We start from the raw sequence: 18,174 nt of genomic DNA, 5'->3' as shown, positions 1-18,174 counted from the left end.
AATAAATAAATAGAGGAGTCCTGGCTGTGGACATGTTCTGTATTTGAAAATGAAGCAAAATACATATCTTGGTGATGATCTCTGTTGGGAAGTGGAGGTAAGGGACATTACAGTTTGCCTCTTCTCCATTCATTCTCTAGAAAAGAGGTGTTCTTATGATTATAGACATCTTTTCCATTCTTTGCAGTCTCTGTTGATCAGAAATGTTTTTACTTTAAGGGAGAAATCAAGGTCACAGAGAAAACCTTCACAATGAAGACACTGATCAAGGCACTTAACGAAAACAGAGTGAGTACATGACAAGTCAGTGTAATTTCTTATACACGTAAATGACGCGTGTTACATGAAGCTCTTCAGCTACTGCAACCTTGTGACATACATAACATGGGAAAGGACACAACCATTGTGATGCATTGGAGGATGTTAGGTGTGATCCAAATCAGCATAATACCATGGCTTTCACTTAAAAAGTGACTGCTTCATTGGCCTAATGGTTAAATCGTTATAGCGTTCTCCTCGAAGACGGGAGACTCGGGATCAAATCTGGGTGAGGTCATACCTAAGATTTTTGAAATCGCACTTGTTGCTGCCTCGCACACACTTAATGACTCTTTGTCATCATATAACTCAAAAATTGTTAAGTACAACATAAAACCCCAAGCATTCATTCATTCATTCAGTTAAAATGTACATGTCGACCAAACTTTATAAAGAATGTACAAAATCTCAAGGTTTTTTTTTTTATTATTGAAACTTTTAAAAGTACATGTATGTACAAATGTGCCCAACAACAACCTATATATGATCATTTTCGGGGGGACACATTTGTGACCATGTTTTATTGAATCAAGTTGCAATAAAGCATGTTATGTGGGAGTTGTTTACATGTACAAGTATATTATTAAGAATAACTCTAGATAAATTGCGCCTTGATTTGAGAGTCTTATGTGAGAGTGTTACTGTTTTTGTCAGGGCCTGCGTGGCTCACTAGTTGGTTAGCGCACTAGGGCAGCGCAGTGACACATGAGCCTCTCACTAATGCAGTCTCTGTGAGTTAAAGTCCAGCTCATGCTGCCTTCCTCTTCGGCCATACATGGGAAGGCCTGACAGCAACCTGCGGATGGTCGTGGGTTTCCAATGGTCTGTACCCAGCTTCTTCCCACCATAATGCTGGCCTCTCGTTTGGGTGAAATATTTCTTCTGTGCCGAAAGATGTTGAAGTATCATAACCTCAGCTTTGTGAATCCTGATTTCCCTTTGGTGTTTACCAGGTGAAGGAGCTGTTTGGAGCTGGCACAGCCTGTGTTGTTTGTCCTGTAGAAAAGATACTACATGAGGGGAAGATGTTGGAAATCCCCACCATGTCAGAAGGGGCTCCCCTTACCAACAGACTCTACAAGGCATTACTGGACATTCAGGTAAGAGTTGTCTCCCTTAACTATGATACACCTTACGTGCAGCCAGCTGATAAGTCATACAAACTACAAATAGATGTGGCCAGTAGGTACTTTGTGGCTTAATGACATAGGCCAGGTTCTTGTCTGAGCATTGTCTGTATTCAATATATGGGTGTCTTAACCCTCTCAGCCCGTATTCCCGATAAACCGGGAATGTCAGACTCCACTCTCTGCCGAATTCCCGATATAGCGGGATTGGGAAAACCCTCTGTTTAAACCAGGTCAAACTCTAAATATACCAGCCAATCAGATCAAAGATAGGTCGCCTATGCTGCAGGATTTGTCTGAAAATGGCGGCAATATAACCAGGGCAGTTTTCTGTGTATTTTGACGCAGTTTTTTTGAATATTTTCATCATGAAGCGAAGCTCGCCGCAACCAAGCGTGTCGGGGGAGCCAAAACAAAGGCGTAGGCTATTTACAACTGAGGAAGTGCTGCATAATTTGGGTGATTCTGACGGAGAAGAGCTTGAATTCGACCAAACTTATCCCGAGGACGATTTGGATTCAGTTGACGATGACAATTTTGATTTAGGCAGTGACTTTGACATTTCGCAAACGGATGATTCGGACGATTTTTCGGAGACAAGGGGGCGTGGTGCTTCGCCAGTCGTCATTACTGGGGCAGGAGATGCAGCGGACTTTGCAGCAGGTTGGAATGATGTGTTTTCGGAAGCAAGTAATTTACAGTTTGACAACAACAACATCGGACCACAGAATATTCCCGGATTCATAACGAACGAAAGTAAAGCTGGTGACTTTTTGTCTTTATTTTTTGATGATGCATTTTGGGATGGATTATGCACTATGACAAATTTACGGGCCCATCAAACACGTGAACAAAAGCCAAACTCCTATTATGCTAAGAATTTTTCTCCTGTCTCCCCACCTGAAATGAAAGCTTTTGTTGGCCTAAGACTATGTATGGAATATCTGGTTATCAAACCAAGCTATAGAGACTACTGGAAAAGTGAAGGTAACGACTTCGTAATGTTCACACCTGGTTTTCGACAGGTAATGACACGTGATCGCTTTCTAGCAATATGGACATTTCTACATGTAATGGATGAACAAGACACAAACATTGATAAATCTGACAAAATCTACAAAGTGCGCCCAATGTTGAATGATTTGTTGGAGAAATTTAAACTGTACTATAAACCTAGTCAGCATCTCAGCCTTGACGAGGGTATGATTCCAACAAAGAACAGACTAGCTATCAAACAGTACATCAAAGATAAGCCAACTAAGTGGGGTATAAAGTCATTTTTGTTATGTGATGGTGACACGGGATATGTACTCAACGCTGAAATATATACGGGAAAAACAGACATTGTCGAGGAAAAGTTAGGCGTGATAGGGAATACTGTTGTTCGCCTAATTACATCCTGTGATCTTGATGGTAAATCCCATGTGCTCGTTATGGACAGATACTATAACTCTGTACTTTTAGCAGACTATTTACTAACTGTCTTGAATACTGGAGTAGTGGGTACGGTCCAAACAAATAGGAAACACTATCCAAAGACTCTAAAAGTAAAAAAACTGCCAAATCGTGGGGATTTCCGCTTTATGTGTCGAAACAGTTTGACGTGTATGGTGTGGCAGGACAGGAAGCCAATACATTTCATCTCTAACTATCACAGTCCTGATGATGTAACTACAGTGAACCGGCGAAACAAGGATGGATCCCTGTCTGAAATACAAATGCCACTGCTTATCCGTGACTATAATTCATTTATGGGAGGATGTGACAAGAATGACCAGATGACGCGCTTGCACAAAACCAGAAAACACTACCGATGGCCGCGTCGTCTCTTCATAAAGTTTTTTATGTGGGCTACATACAATGCATATATTTTGTCAAATGCACACAGCCAAACAAACAATAAATATTTCATCTCATTTATTGAGGAAATCTGTTTATCACTGATTGGTGAACATCGCTCTTCAGCTCAAGTCCGTACCAGGAAGGAGCCTTGTGATCAGCGTCTCCTAGCAGGCCCGCATTACCCCGTTATTCCTCAGGATACCTCAGGCAACCACGTATGTGTTGTCTGCAGTGAGAAACATCTCAGATACAGAAGGAATAACCCAAAGACTGCTTACAAAGACATTCCGCACAAACTTGTCAAGACAACAATCTGGTGCTCTTTGTGCAAAAGATATTTGTGTGTGAAAAGAGGCTCCAAATGCTGGGAAGACTGGCACACTAAAGTCCAATACTGGTATTAGAGTAAAGGTGTGACAATTTAGGGTAAGACAGTCAAGTTTGATAGGTTTCTGTCAAATTTTAATGAATAAATATTGTTTTATTTGCCATATGTACATTTTTAAGTGTTTTGGCTGTGGAGCTCAGGTATAGGAGTAAGTTACCTCCCCCTAGTCAGGGCTGAAAGGGTTAAACATGACATTCCAGTCGGGCATCACTATAAATAGTTAAGTGTCTATTTCTTTCAGAGGGTCACATATTTTCAGTTGCCTGTAAAATCAGTCATACTTGCTACCAAAATTGCTTTTGAAGTTCAAATTATTGCATGGAAAATTAAGTTTTTTAAAAAATGAACACTTTTTCTAGTTCATAATGTTAAAAGTCCATAAGCCCTGTTTCGAGGGCAAGAACCCATTGCCTGAAGTGACGTCATAATTATTTAAAAAACAGTGGCATGCAGATATTGGGCAGAGTTCAGCTTGTTTTGACTTAGGGCGACACCAGTTTCCAAACCTGCTATCAGTCTTACTGTAAACCCTGTTTCTGGCTCTGCCATATTTGAAATGTTTTACGCGTTTTTGTATAATATATCCTTAATAAAAGAATATAATTTTATGTGTTGTAATATATTATTTCACGGCAGTATGGTTTTAAAGCTTGATGGTACCTGAGAGTGTAGTGTGGGATGTGCTACTGCATGGAGTTTGTTCTTATCACATGTTGGCGCACCCATTGTAAAACAAATTACTCTCGCTGACCATTTTCCATCATGTCACTTGTTTGTGAATAATTATGACGTCACCCGAGGCAATGAGTTCTTCGTGTTAAAGCTAAGCTGATTAAGTTGATCATTATGAAGTAGGAAAAGTGCTCTAATTTGATTTTCTTTGCAAGAATGTAAACTTCCAGCATATCCATGTGTAGAGCCTGTGTTGTTACGTGTCACTGACTAAAGGCAATTTTGGTAGGTAGTATGACTGATTTTACAGACTGCTGCGTATCTCTAAAAGAAATAGACTATAGCAATGAGATTGAGCTGGCTTATAGGAGACACACTCTTGACATGACTGAAATTATGTTGAAAGCTACAAGGTATGTTAAAATCAAATCAAAACAAAGAAAGAAACAAATGCTATTACATTCCTGTTTACAACTTGTCCAAGGTGGCTAGCTTTGCTTGATTGGACTGAGTGATTTTTAAGGTTCGTCGCTTGCAGAATTGTCAATGTCCTTATTTCGGCGAGTATGTCAGGCACTTGTCCACATGTGCCAATTTCCCTCCGTTCAAAGAGACTGGTTTCCTTTAGCTAGAAACATGTCTATATTTGATACAAATTAACTAGGATGTTTGGATACAGGCCACATTGTGTCCTCAGTAGGAATCTTTCTGAAAAACTAAAATGGCCAAAAATATGTAAAAACAAAACATGGTGGTTTTGTGCTTCACACTACTTAACTGCTAAAACAATGAACTGAAATATAGTGTTTCAATTTTTCCAATTGTTTGCTCCAAGTAATTACTAATAAAATTAACTAAGGGACGAAAATTCATGGATCCAACACTGAGTAATCATATTATCTAATGAAACAAATAGTGAAATAACAAGGCAATGAAATAGACAGTCAAATAACTAGGCAGTGAAACAAACAATGAAATAACTAGGCAATGAAACAAACAGTTAAATAACTAGGCAGTGAAACAAACAGTGAAATAACTAGGCAATGAAACAAACAATGAAATAACTAGGCAATGAAACAGTGAAATAACTAGGCAGTGAAACAAACAATGAAATAACAAGGCAATGAAACAAACAGTGAAATAACTAGGCAATAAAACAAACAATGAAATAACTAGGCAATGAAACAAACAATGAAATAACTAGGCAATGAAACAAACAATGAAATAACTAGGCAATGAAACAAACAGTGAAATAGCTTGCATACAGGTGAAACGGAATCATGATTCATTACATGTATCAGACAAAGTATTGACGTATCCAGAGATACATTGTATATTGGACACACTCATCACTTGTTTTGACAAATATTTTCCTTCCAACTTGTTCTATTTTTGTTTTGTGTTTTCTTCAAACCGATTCATGGCGTTAATTTGAAATTTGTGACATACATGTAATTTTTTACTGACAAGTTACAATCAAGTTCAAGTTTTGGTATATCCTTTATTATGGAAAAAATTATCAAATGATATTGTTCTGTTGTGAACTTTATTCTGACGACTCAGTTGGGACCATGTGTTGCTTTTGCAATACCCTAAAATGTTGGTTTTGGCAAAGTTTATTTGTGCTCTGAGTCCTCTTCATTTGTTATTTTGATGTGGACGTGTTTTTGTTTGGCTTTTTGTCCAGTACGGACGTGTGGCGAGTCCCTGGATGGAGGATGTTGATCAGCCATCTTCTGAAGGTGTCGAGAAGATTGCAAGAAAACTTTGAATCAAAAGTCACCATGATGACCCTACCTGTAATGAGTACACAGTGCACCAACAACTCTCTGATCACCACATGCCGAGGTGACATTTACGTACCTGTAATTTTCACTCATGATTGTTCACAGATCATGTCTTCTCCAGACTTAAGTTCTTGTCATTGCTGTGTTCTTGTTGACTGTTGGAAAACATAATCAATAGCTGCATTTATCAGCATACAAACAAGCCTGGGAATGATTTTTAAGTTTTTGCAGGACATGATGGCAAATCCTCCAGCTATTCACTTCAACTTACCATGTTGTTTGCATGGCAATTTTGTCCTATAGTAAACAGTTGGCAATATGTGATCACCACGTGACAAGTTGATATTTGTTAACAATGGCAATATAGGGTTGAAACACTGGCAGGTAATTGTGAACACTAGTGAAATAGGATTGCTATATTGTCAGGTGATACAGTAATTGTTAGATGATTGTTAATGTAAGACTGTCATATTGCTAGATGAGAATTTTAGCTCCGATAACAAAGGACCACTAAACTGTCAAACAATCATTGTTAACACTGTGATGTAAGATTCCACATTGCCTGTTGATAAATATCAACACCAGTGATGTAGGATTTCAGATTGCCTGTTGATAAATATTAACACCAGTGATGTAGGATTCCACATTGCCTGTTCATAAATATTAGCACCAGTGATGTAGGATTCCACATTGCCTGTTGATAAATATCAACACGAGTGATGTAGGATTCCACATTGCATGTTGATAAATATCAACACCAGTGATGTAGGATTTCACATTGCCTGTTGATAAATATTAACACCAGTGATGTAGGATTCCACATTGCCTGTTGATAAATATTAACACCAGTGATGTAGGATTTCACATTGCCTGTTGATAAATATTAACACCAGTGATGTAGGATTTCACATTGCCTGTTGATAAATATTAACACCAGTGATGTAGGATTTCACATTGCCTGTTGATAAATATCAACACCAGTGATGTACGATTGCCATATTGTTAGATGATAATTTGTTAATGCTTATGATATAGCATTTTAAAATTCCTAGATGATGATTATTACCAATGGTGATGTAAGATTATCACATTGTCAGATAATAAGATATGTACATGATTATGTAATCATGTGATCCAGATAATTATTGTAATGAATTAAGTTACAGGAGAAATCTCATTTTGTCCACAACAGAACATCTAGATATTATTTATCTACCTATAAGATAATACTTACTTTCTGCCAGGTAAAAATCTTATATTTTTATTAATCTTAGGTGATATATTGCAATTATTCCCACGTGTCCATGAAACATTTATTAGTACAATTTTTTATCCTAAAAAGTTTATTGATTTAATTGTTGTGATGAAATAGGTCCATTTTTCTCAAGGTCAATGATTCTGTTGATTTCTGCATATCACTGTGAACAAACTTATGGTGCACATGTATATGGAGTAAGTTGTAACTCTTTTATCAAAGAAGGTACTCAATGACATGATTTCATGATGCACATTTAATTGTAAACTTTTGTTGTTGTAAGCATTAACAGGTTCACATAGTTTACAACAAGAAAGGAAAATGCAAATCAGTCTGTCAAAATTATAATTCTGTAGTCAAAATGGTATTTTATGTTGTTCATAAGTTTGTGTGAATCAGAGAATCTAAATTTACTATATGGCCAGGTTGAAAATCGTGCAAGGTTGAATTACTTAACATAATGACTGCTGGAGCTTTGTTCAAAAGGTGTTGTGTGATAACTTTATATATAGCTCAGTAGTATTTACATAGATGACATACATGATGGAAGAATTAATAACTCAGAAATGTAACTTCATACACATGTATTACCAGATTATATATATATATGTGTGTGTGTGTGTGTAATATATATATATATATATATATATATATATATATATATATATATATATATATATAATGTATAGTAATATATATGTATGTATTAATAGTCCAAAACCGAATTAGACTGTGCAGATCTAGGGGATCAAACATATTGTAGAAATGTATCAGTCTAATTCAAAACCAATTAAAAAGATATAGTTTAAGTATTATTGTTGTATTTTTCATTTAGATTGGTGTGCCACAACACCCCACCAGTAGTGTTTTACATTTTACATGTGTGACATAAATAATCTGGAATATATATACACATATATATGTTTGTGGAAATCACATAACAGACTTTCCTCGGGAAATATATCAGTACCAGGATAAATATAATAAAATGTGCTATCTGGAGGAAAATTTAACCGACATTTGCAGGGTATACTATTAGTTATGTTTTTTTTGTTGTGCACATAATGTGCCTGAGCGTAAATTATTACAATTTGTATCGCTCAATCTACACAGAAGTGTGTCTGTTTATTCACAGCTAGGTGATTTCTGTAAATGACGCAGTTAAAGCACACACAGAAAGTTATCCAAATTCAAAGGTCCAAAGATTGAAGTTATGACAATATTGTTGCGCATAGTTTTGTGAAACTTATCACCTTAGGAGCAATTCTTTTTTGGGGGTTTGGGGATTTTTTTGGCTATAATTGGCCTCCCGCTCACCCAGCCTATGTACATATATCTAGTGAGGATCAGTTTATATATGTTTGTCATAATTACATGTAAATTCTTGCAATTTTAGCTTAAGATAATTATTGAGTTTACCATCCAATATTATACAGCAAGAAAAGGGAAAAAGTTAATGGCTGCATGTGTCAAAGCCAATACCCGGATAAATTCATCTAACGGTTAAAAATGGTGAAATTGGGATGAAAAGAATGAACACTATCTTTTATGTGCCTGCTGAGGGGGTGTGGGATTTTTTTAAAGTGCATGTATATTTTGTTCTACTCCAGAGTATCTAGGTTAAGAAGATCTGATACAATCCTTTAAAACATCTAATATATGTTATATTAGATATTATTAATATATTATATTATATCTAATATTAATATATTTAGCCATGTGAAATTATGACACTGTCTGAAAAATGAGAACAAAATGAAGGTAAAATGTCTATGTGCATTTACCACTATAAGCATAGCAGGTTTAGTTAATTTATTTTCCCATTTTGTGATTGGTTTTCAGTCTATTTGTTTCCTTAACTGTTTGACTGTTTTACTATCTTCCCAGTACTATATTTTGAACTTCCTCTTTATAGAATACTTTGTTTGTCTTTGTTAGAAAAGTTTTTAGTTAAAATGTACATTAAACATGATTTTGCAACTATTTTATTATTATTTTTCTCTAAAAAAAAAAAAGTGCTATTTATTAAGGGAACCTTCAGGAGATGTTTACATGTAGATAATTATGCAGATTTATTAATGGTTTCGGTAAATTTAGTGCTTACGGACCTCCCACAAGGAGTGATATGTAACAGTTATTTTCTGAAGAAAAGTGCTTAATTATTGCTTAGTTTATCAGAATGAGATATCTGTTCAAATATAAATGATGAAACGAAGAACTTTATTACTTAAGTTTTACAACCCGGTGCTTTCTTAGTTTTGTACCTTGCTTTATTTCTGTCAGAACTGTGTTTTCTTGTTGATTTTATCATGTTTTGCGAACTGGTGATCTTTGAGTATAGACTTGATGTATACATCTACTTGTGGACTGTCTGGAGTTTGTTTAATAATAGTAATTATTGATAATTTAATAATTAATGACTTTCAGAAGGTGTTGTATGAATATGTTTACCTATTGCTCATATTTCTGTGGTAACAGGTTGTTATAGGTTTTGCTAATACCTGCAAATGTAAACTTTGGAAGCAGCTTTCTTTTTTTCTCTTAATCAACAGGACTGAATATTTGTTTCTCTACTGTTTTGTTAGAGTGTATTTTCATAATAATATACCAGGACTGATATTAACATTTGTCTGCTCTTTATTGGATTGTACTCCGTGCATTGGTTTTTGTAACTACTGTTTTGATTGGATTTGGCCAACATTATTTACAATCCACATCTCAAAGGTAATGTAACATTTGCTGCTTTGCTTCTACGTGTATCTTATCACCTTTTTTTACGTATATATCTTTTTCTCTATTGCGTTGTTTTTACGTATGTCTTATTACCTATTGCTTTGTTATGGCTAGGAATCTCAGAAAACAATCCTCCACATATAAGAAAATTGAGCTTTTGGGTTAAAGTACAACAAATACGCAATTGTACATTTCGTCGTGATCTCTGTATCTAATGAAAAACTGAATAATCCAGCTGAGGCTGCAATGAAAAGTTTGTAAAAATAAGTTTATAGTTGATGGAACTTTTTTCTGTACTACATCAATTATTCTTACCTACTAACAATCTCAAGTCTAACTTGAACAAATGTGTATTAAAAGTTAAGCCAGACTAAATTCTGAATACCGGCTCCATATTTGCAACCTAATATATGGAACTTAAGTCAAGAATTAACACCATCTAATCAAATTACTTTATTGGGATCAGGTTTTTCCTGGGGCCAGGGTTTCTGACCTTCGTGTATAAAAATACAGGCCAATCAAACAGTCGACCAATAGCTCATTTCAAGGGGTTGATGCTCTTGAGCACCAACAGTTGTAAGATTTTCACAGGGTATATGAAGGGATTATCGGTTATCCCTCTTTCAAGCATGGATAGATGTATATATATACACACTACGTAGTTAAGCAGGTATCCTATGTGTTGATGAGTGCAGAATGTATATATATATATATATGTATAAATGCATGTATGTGATAGGTTGGTCAATAAAGGAAAGAACCGGAAACTTTGGCCGATTTTGTGGTTCATCTTTCATTGATAGGTGTTTGCTACTGCTTTCGAAACAGTTTTTTCTTCCCGCTTAGCTTCTGTTATCTGTAGTTGCGTGGGAGAAGCTGATGAAATGTTCTGGTTTATTATCAGTGCAATTATCACAGATGTTGTCACTCCATGTGACTTCTGCAATTCCCAATCGTCTTTGCCAGCTAACAGCTAAGGCAGATATGCATGGTTGAATCCTCTGGTTCGTCACTTTCTACATCATGGCTGTGACTTAATTTGGATTCGCATGTTCTCTGTGTCTTAGAGGCGAGGAGCGGTGGGCGATATCCTGTGTTGTCTTAGAACTTAGGTGGAGACCGGTTGCCTTTTACCGATTTGACGAATGCGCGTGGGAGAGTTCGCCACTCACATGCCTACTTACTTGAGGCATATGAAGTGAACAAATCTTTAGTATATCAATAAATAACAATCGTATGAATAAACATTTATAATTAGCCGTGGATAATAGTAACGATACATAATTCCATGAGTGTATTGTTTTATTTGACATTTTCCTTCGCTTAAGGATCCGATTGTCCTGTGAAAAAAGTTATACCGTGATAGGCCTTATGTTCAAGTTCACATTCCGTTAATTAATTCGACTGCGGTTTTAACTCTTACTTGTTACCATGCAGGCACACGGCATTTGTTCCCTTCGAGCTCTGATTTATGCTCAACGCGGGGTTAAATATTTTTGGTGTAAGGATTAAAATACAAGTCAGATAGGCATGCATTGTCATATTTATTGATGATTTTTTTTTATAAAATCATTTTTTTTATAAAATCATCTGGTTTGTCATTTACGCCGCGCTAGAAAGTATTCACTTAATGCGGCAAGCATTATGGGTTGAATGAAACGCACGGCCTTTAGTAGGTTGTACGCAGTGTGGACCCTCCCCATGCGCGTACGACCGGAGAGGAAATTAGCATGAGCTGGACTAGAACTCACAGTAAGCTTTATATAGGCCATTCGTGTTCCGACTGATCACTGTATGTGTGAATAAAGTCAACGTACTTTATAGTTAAGTATTGAATTCTTGATGAAATGTGAAGGGTAAGGAGTAAGAGTTCAATGCTAAGAATTAAAGAGCTTCTCAGAACGTCAGTCGAAAATCACTCCCCTTTAACCAATTATACCACGTGACATTGTTGTTATTGCTGTAGGGTTTACCTACTTTCTTCTTAAAATGTATTCGGTTTTGTGGGCGATACCCCATTGCTACTGTCAGGATTATTAACTATAATTTTGTGGACCGGCTACAGAGAAGATCGCCAGACAAAATATGCGGAAACTTTTTATTTTCTTTTATATTTATCCTTCGCCATCACTCTTCCGCTAGAAGTCACCAGGGAATCGCTGGTGTGCTAATTGACTTATGGTTTAGGCGTCATAGGCTCAGTAATGTACTCTACCTTATCGCTTGTTTGGTGCTAGGGGGCGTATAATTTGTTTCTATTTAAGCGTTGACCTGAACAGTTAGATTAAAACTTTAATTGAGGTAGACTGACAAGAGGCCGTATTTGCCACTCTCAGACGCTGTTGTCGCTGCTCTGGATTTACACGTAGCTATATATGCGACACGTGGAAGCCAAATACGTGTATTTGTGTGACTTAGGCCTCTATATCCAACAAAACTATTGTCTAGTAGGCCCTATTCCAACAATCGTGGTCTGAAACTATTGGATGGTGAACCAAGCGTGTCGCTGCTGTGCATGTCAAGAGTTCACAAAGAAACCGCCACTCGCCATGCAGCTCGTTTGTCCTACTTGATATACATCTGACTTGATCTTTACCGTGTTTGTATCTACAACGCTGTTGCGGTTTATGGATTCAGAAACACGTTAGTGGAAATGTCAAACAACGTCCAAGAAACCAGCTGATGTAAGGGTGGACATTTTTTATACTTCCGCTTCCAGCACATTACGCTTTTTCAGGCCAATGAGCATTTCCGATGCCATTGTAACAATACGGTGCTCCTGTTGCACGACAATACAAATATTTCTCCAGATCCCCGCGAAGCCATTCTATCGACAACCTCTCCCCATCCCCTTCACTCACCAACCTCATCTCAACACCTTTCCGGGTTTTTCTGGCCTATATTTGGCTTCGTGACAGATTCTGGCAGTGGCTATAGGCCTACTAGAATATGTCAACCAGTCCCATTTCCTCGCTGCGAGGCAGGAACAAGTACTATTTTTACAGCCTCTGGCATGACCCGACCCGAACTTGATCCTGAGTCCAAGGTGGACGCTCTAAGCATTAGGCCACCGAAGAGGTCTGTATTTGTAGGAGGGCATCACTTTAATGACGGTGATCAGTTTTACGGCTGGAAAAATCCGTCCATTGTCTGAAAAGAAAAACCCACATCGTACCTCAGGAGCCAGACGTACCTATTTAGGCGAAGCTGCTGTCACTCTAACGGGGACTGAATTCGTGACTTCAAAACAAGGTCAACTGTCAAGTCCTCTTTCCAGAGGAACCCGCGTTAGACGGCTCGGCAACGAGGGTCCATGACATGTACAGTATATATAAACGTTTTGACATTCAATAAATTGGCTACAAATAACGACTGTTGTGCTTACCTATTATACTTAGTTATCAGAAACTTACGCTGATTATACCCGAACAAAAGGGATACTGGAAGTTGAATAAACAGTGTTGGGATGTGGTCGCTGACCTTAAGTCTCCTTTTAACTGGATCGACATACATACTTATAACTATATACCTATATAATACCTGTAAACATAGCTGTACACCGTTCATACACACGTCTATAAATATTCGTTCTCCTTTGTTACACTGGAATCTTTCCTCTTATAACTCATGATATCGATGAGTCAAATAAATTAATGTTTACAACCGAAATGCTCCCCATGTCGCCACAACGTTCATCAAAGAACTGTTTACTTTCATTAACGGAAAAAATCAATTAACAATTCCATGTTCTTCTACGTCCCAAAATACTAATTTTTAAAACAAAGCTTTGTATTTTGTTTTTCACTTGTTTTACGAGATTATCTTACAATGATTGGCGGGTATCCGTGGCCGAGGGGGTTAGCACGGAAGCGCGGCGCAATAACTCCAGAGCCTCTCACCAATGCGGTCGCTGTGAATTCAAATCCAGCTCATGCTGGCTTCCTCTCCGGCCCTACGTGGGAAGGTCTGACAGCAACCTGCGGATGGTCGTGGGTTTTCCCCGGGCTGTGCCCGGTTTCCCCCCACCGTAATGCTGGCCGACGTCGTATAAGTGAAATATTCTTGAATACGGCGTAAAACACCAATCAAATAAATAAATAAATAAATACAATGATTGGTTTACTTTTAGATCATCATGTGATTCTTGATTTTCTACTGGATCATCATGCTTGACTTTCTCCTGGTTCATGCAGTATTTCTTTTAGATCGTCATGAAATCATCGACTTTCTTCTGAATCAGCATACAATCTTTGACTTTCTTCTCAGTCATCATCCAATCCTTGACTTTCGTTTGAGTCATAATGCATTCCTTGATTTTCTCTTGAACCAAACTGCAATCCTTGACTTCCTGTATTCTCCTGATGCTGACTGGTTTGATGAGTACTCCGCGTATGCTGACTGCTTTGATCAGTACTCCTCTTCTGCTGGTCAGTCCGTTCAGCACTCCTCTTATGATGACCAGTCCGATCAGTACTCCCTTATGCTGACCAGTCTGATCAGTACTCCTCTTATGCTGACTGGTTTTGATCAGTACTCCTCTTATGATTACCAGTCCGATCAGTGCTCCCTTATGCTAACCAGTCTGATCAGTACTCCCTTATGCTAACCAGTCTGATCAGTACTCCCTTATGCTGACCAGTCTGATCAGTACTCCCCTTATGCTGACTGGTTTTGATCAGTACTCCTCTTATGATGACCAGTCCGATCAGTGCTCCCTTATGCTAACCAGTGTGATCAGTACTCCTCTTATGCCTACCAGTCTGATCAGTACGCCCCTTAGGCTGATCAATTCGATCAGCACTTCCCTTAGGCTGACCATTCCGAACAGTACAATCCACTGCCTATATGCTGACCAATCTGAACAGTACCCCCCTTATGCTGACCAGTAGTACTAAGATTGCCAATTGGAATGTTCCAGATATGGCTCCATTAGCTATTGAGTTATATTATCCCACTAAAGGAAACTCTTACAACTCACCTTGATGTTGTGCCAACTTATAAAAGTTCAAAGTGTTTCTAATGTAATGATAATAAAATGTACGTTGTTTATTTTTCTCTTGAGTTTGAGAATACAGTAATTATGGTCGACTCCATGATTAAAAAAGGTTACAAATTCCTGCTGCAAACTACTCCATGATAATTGGCATTGCCATTTGTGTTCTTCCGGGTCGGTAAAATTCATTCGGCATGCATTAAATACTTTTGAGACTATGACAAATGCCTAAGCAATTCACAACAGTTTTAATGGAACCTTTTTATAAGTGATACGAAAGATGTTTGAGGCTTGCAAGTGACTACACAATGGGGTTTCAGTGTCTTTGTATAGCTCTGTCTTCTTGATACACCTCGTACCAAGCCTTCCTGTCAGCGCGAATTCTACACCATGCACTGGCTTTGCTAGCCACTCTAGAGTCATGTACACTCAAAAATACATGACTGCGTAGGTGGTATGAATAATTGATGGCAATTATTGTTCAGTTCTTCGTCTTTATGATTAACTTCCTAGACAGACATTGATGACTTCAATTGATTGAGCTTCCACACTGGGAAGATCTATGGCCAGGTGTTGAAAGGGTTATTGTTTCTTTAATGACTGCCAAGATTTCCTGAAACTAGGACTAATATAACAGTTATAACTTGTATTATCTTATACTGAAATAACCGGTGGACACGCATGCTGAGCGCTTTTTGACAGGCACAAGCGGTAACCAAACACACCTGAATGGCTAAACCGAGAATAAGTCGGTCAGTATACAGAGAACCAGTGGAAAATATTTTAAAAGTGTAGGCATAAATCCGTAAGACGTTGGTTTATAGTTGAAAATGAATACGCAGGAGGAAATTCGTTTGAGTTGAGCAGAGTAAAGCTTTTTTGCAGAATGAGTAAAACAAACACACAAAAATATAATTAACTTCTTATAAAGTCATTTTAATCGTCATTTCTCAGGGATTTTGCATGAGAAAATATATTATCGATAATATTAAGACCAATTCAACGCTCAACACAAAGCACCAAAGATTTAAGAGAGTATAATAAAGAAAGAAATTAGGACGGATCCATGTTAAGGGAAGCAATTAATAGTTTTCCATGATGACGGAAAGACGCAAGGAATGTACTTATTACTTGTATCTGGGATGAGTTTCACGAATCGTATTAAATATTAAGCAGCCATTGGCTAATAAAATTAATTTCATATCTCTGTAATATATGTTGTCATCGTAAAGGGCTTACTTGACTAAGTGGGATTCATGCCACTGGGATTTGGTCTTACATAATTGGTCAGTTGCGTTTTAACAGAACAATGCACTGAGATGGAACAGGTCAGTGTGCTTAGATATGTGGAAGTGAGCAACATGCTTAGATGAAACAGAGCAATGTACTCAGATAGAGCATAGCTATATGTTTAAATGAAACATTGCAAAAAGCTTAGATGAACCGAAATATAAGCGTAGAAGGAACAGCTCAACACGCTTTGATGGAACAGGCTATCGTGCTTCGACGCAACAGAAAGATAGACTTAGATGAAATACAGCAACCTTGCTGGATAGAACTAGGCCTAGGACTTAGTATGCTTAGAAAAAACTGAGCAACACTTGATGGAATTGAGCACTATGTCTTGACGAGACAGGGCAATATATTTAGTTGTTACTGGGCAACATGGTTAGGCGGAAGAGAACAAAATGTGTATGTGGAACAGGGTATTTTGCTGAGAGTAAAACATAGCAATTTGCTTATAGAAGGGACAGAGTAATGTGCGTGGATGGAACAGAGCAATTCATATGCTTAGGTGCTTGGAATAGAGCACTGCGAATAGAGGGAAAAAACAAAACAATATGCTGAAATTAAACAGATCCTGAACACATGAAATACACTTTGAAGAAACAAAGCAGTTGCGCTTCAGAAACGTTTCGCAGGACCCCAGAACCTCCTGGCGTCACATGAAGCAAAGTTGAAGCTGAATCTGAACTGAGGCCAGTCATTCAACTGTTGATCCGCCAACGAGTGGCCTCAAGTACGAAAAATGTCTTAATATACTGACATTAGTGGGATTAGGTTATGTTTTTTTCATGTCTTCTTGAGGATGCAACAGTGGCATCTTCACTTTGCATCTAGATATCGTTAGATTGTTGTGTCAGTGCATGTAAAACAAAAAGTAGTGAAGTAAGGCTGTTGAAATTTGATGAACATTTTCTCAGCACTTTTGTCATGATCTGATTAATATGTGAAGAATGTTGCTGTTTTTATTTTTTCTCATTTTTTCCGGACTTTTCAGATAATGGAGAATTTTCCTTGTGTTTGAATGTTACCCAATGGGCAAAACGGAACTATCCATGCTATATATGTTAGCCCGCCTCTTCATATTCAACATGATAACAAAGGTGGGAAAGATTTTTGTAATCATACAGTGCAGCATCTGGCTTAAAATGTATTTAACTTGTTGACTTGATCCAGGAACAATGTTGGCCCTACTGCAAACCTCGGGTGGGTAGTAAAATTGTTTGTACTACACTGCGTGGGAGTGGAAAGGAGACAAAACGATATGTAATAGGTTCACTACGGGGCTTGGGGAATTGAAATTACCATGCCGCGTGAGCTTGACAGCGGCCTCACACTAGTTACACATTACAGGAAAAAAATAAAGCAATGAAGCAGAAAGATAAAGCAAGGAACTAAAATGGTAAGATGCCACACACTTAAATAATTTATTTATTTATTTGATTGGTGTTTTATGCTGTACTCAAGTATATTTCATTTATACGACGGCCGCCTGCATTATGGTGGGAGGAAACCGGGCACAGCCCGGTGGAAACCCACGACCATCCGCAGGTTGCTGTCAGACCTTCCCAAGTAGGGCCGGAGAGGAAGCATGAGTTCCTGGGTCATTACGCTGCGCTAGCGCGTTAAACGACTGAGCCACGGAGGTCCACCGTGGTAAATGTCGTCAGTAACTTGCCAAAGGTGAGTTGTTTACCTCTTGAACTCCGATTCCTTCCCCTATCCCTAAAACTGACCGCCATGGAAAAAGTGAACGTTTTCTGTGTGTCGCGTTA

At 37.8% G+C, this 18,174-nt stretch overlaps 2 protein-coding genes across 3 annotated transcripts in view; both read left to right on the top strand.

Moving 5' to 3' along the window:
• Positions 1-7,954, top strand: part of LOC135468612 (branched-chain-amino-acid aminotransferase, cytosolic-like) — a 39,824-nt gene extending 31,870 nt beyond the window's left edge. For both annotated transcript variants that reach the window (XM_064746955.1, XM_064746956.1), the window contains exons 10-12: positions 220-288; positions 1,272-1,418; positions 6,035-7,954. In XM_064746955.1, the coding sequence (XP_064603025.1) occupies positions 220-288; positions 1,272-1,418; positions 6,035-6,118 (300 nt within the window). In that variant the 3' untranslated portion in view covers positions 6,119-7,954. The remainder of the gene's footprint in view (positions 1-219; positions 289-1,271; positions 1,419-6,034) is intronic.
• LOC135468611 (piggyBac transposable element-derived protein 4-like) lies at positions 1,584-3,842 on the top strand. The gene has a single exon (XM_064746954.1). The coding sequence runs from the start codon at positions 1,814-1,816 to the stop codon at positions 3,689-3,691; it is 1,878 nt and encodes a 625-aa protein (XP_064603024.1). The 5' UTR covers positions 1,584-1,813; the 3' UTR covers positions 3,692-3,842.
• Positions 7,955-18,174: the final 10,220 nt, after the last annotated feature.

This window comes from Liolophura sinensis, chromosome 6 (genome assembly GCF_032854445.1).
Source record: "Liolophura sinensis isolate JHLJ2023 chromosome 6, CUHK_Ljap_v2, whole genome shotgun sequence".
In the NCBI taxonomy this organism is placed as follows: domain Eukaryota; kingdom Metazoa; phylum Mollusca; class Polyplacophora; order Chitonida; family Chitonidae; genus Liolophura; species Liolophura sinensis.
The sequence above is the reverse complement of the archived record's forward strand: the minus strand, read 5'-3'. Positions and strand labels throughout refer to the sequence as shown.

Excerpts from the sequence above, each read along its gene's own strand:
- LOC135468611 (XM_064746954.1), top strand. The coding sequence starts at position 1,814 with ATGAAGCGAAGCTCGCCGCAACCAAGCGTGTCGGGGGAGCCAAAACAA.